Source organism: Haplochromis burtoni, unplaced genomic scaffold (genome assembly GCF_018398535.1).
Source record: "Haplochromis burtoni strain Fernald_Lab_line unplaced genomic scaffold, NCSU_Asbu1 Contig_2243, whole genome shotgun sequence".
Lineage (NCBI taxonomy): Eukaryota > Metazoa > Chordata > Actinopteri > Cichliformes > Cichlidae > Haplochromis > Haplochromis burtoni.
In genome coordinates, this window is record NW_024584604.1 from 1 (window position 1) to 1,138 (window position 1,138).

At 46.7% G+C, this 1,138-nt stretch overlaps 1 protein-coding gene across 1 annotated transcript; it reads left to right on the forward strand.

Moving 5' to 3' along the window:
- Positions 1-159: 159 nt before the first annotated feature.
- LOC106632790 (myeloid-associated differentiation marker homolog) lies at positions 160-1,138 on the forward strand (the record flags this gene model as incomplete). Its single annotated transcript, XM_014331386.2, is given in 1 exon segment — positions 160-1,138. A coding segment is annotated over 1 exon segment (374 nt), but the record flags the coding sequence as incomplete, so codon positions are not given.

A 1,138-nucleotide genomic window follows, 5' to 3' on the forward strand; every position in this document is an offset into this window, starting at 1 on the left:
TCTGGCCCCTCACTCAGGACCAATATCCCTTGGGAAACCCTACCAAGGGCATGTTACGTTCCCCTGAGGGGTCTAGGCGGTGAGGGGGAAGTAACAAAAGTGACCGGGTCAGAAAAAGGAGTCAGGGAGGCGAAACAGTTAAATAAAACAGTTTTATTGAAGTAATTCAACTAAAAGAAACACCACAAAACACTCAGCTCACTAGCTGGACCCACACAAAATGGCACTCTGGCCCAGAGCTCACCCTGCTCTGGGCTTAAATACCTTTAATTGCTGATGGGAGTCAGCTGTACCAGAGGGAAAGGTGGCACCTCAGGCAGGAGGTAGTGGGACACGCCCACACAGGCACCCTCAGGAGAGAGAGGCCCTGCTAGGGCCGTAACAATAGTACTAGTATAGCATCAGGATGGCATGTGATTTTAACAAGAAATAAGATTAAACTTAAATGTTAAACTCAGCTACTCTTTTTATGGACTGTGAATAATTCAATAAATAAATAAATTTAAAACAATTTCAACATTTTTAAAATGTCTAAAATAATTTTGTTTTCCACAGACGTACTGTACAGTTATTCCTTAACTGCATATTAACACATCTTTGCTTCATTTTATTGTGATTATCTTTGTCTTCTTCCTGCAGATTATGAGACAAATGCCCACTAAGTAGAGGAGAAGCAGGATCCGACATTCAGTACAAGACTCGTCTTGAAACTTGCTGGACTATTAAAGTCACTTTCACCTCCTGACAGACTGTAACATCCCATCATGCCATTGATTGTGGTCCCTACTTCCCAGTTGCTCTGGATGCGAGTAGCTGCCCTGTTATTCACCTGTGTGGCATTCAGCGTCGCTGCACATGGAGCTTATCTGCCCCATGGAGGCATGGCTGACTGGTGCGTCTTCTGCTGGGCGTTCAGCTTCGCTTGCACTCTGCTGGTCCTGCTGGTAGAGTTGTTCGGCCTGCAGGCCCGGGTGCCAGTGTCCTGGTCCAACTTCCCCATCACTGTCGCCTGCTACGCTGCCCTACTCTGCCTTTCAGCATCCATCATCTTCCCAGTCTTCTTCCTTAAAAAACAGTTGCCCTCTGGTGAAACTCGTGACCATCGCATAGTTTCCACAGTCTTCTCCTGCCTGGCAGC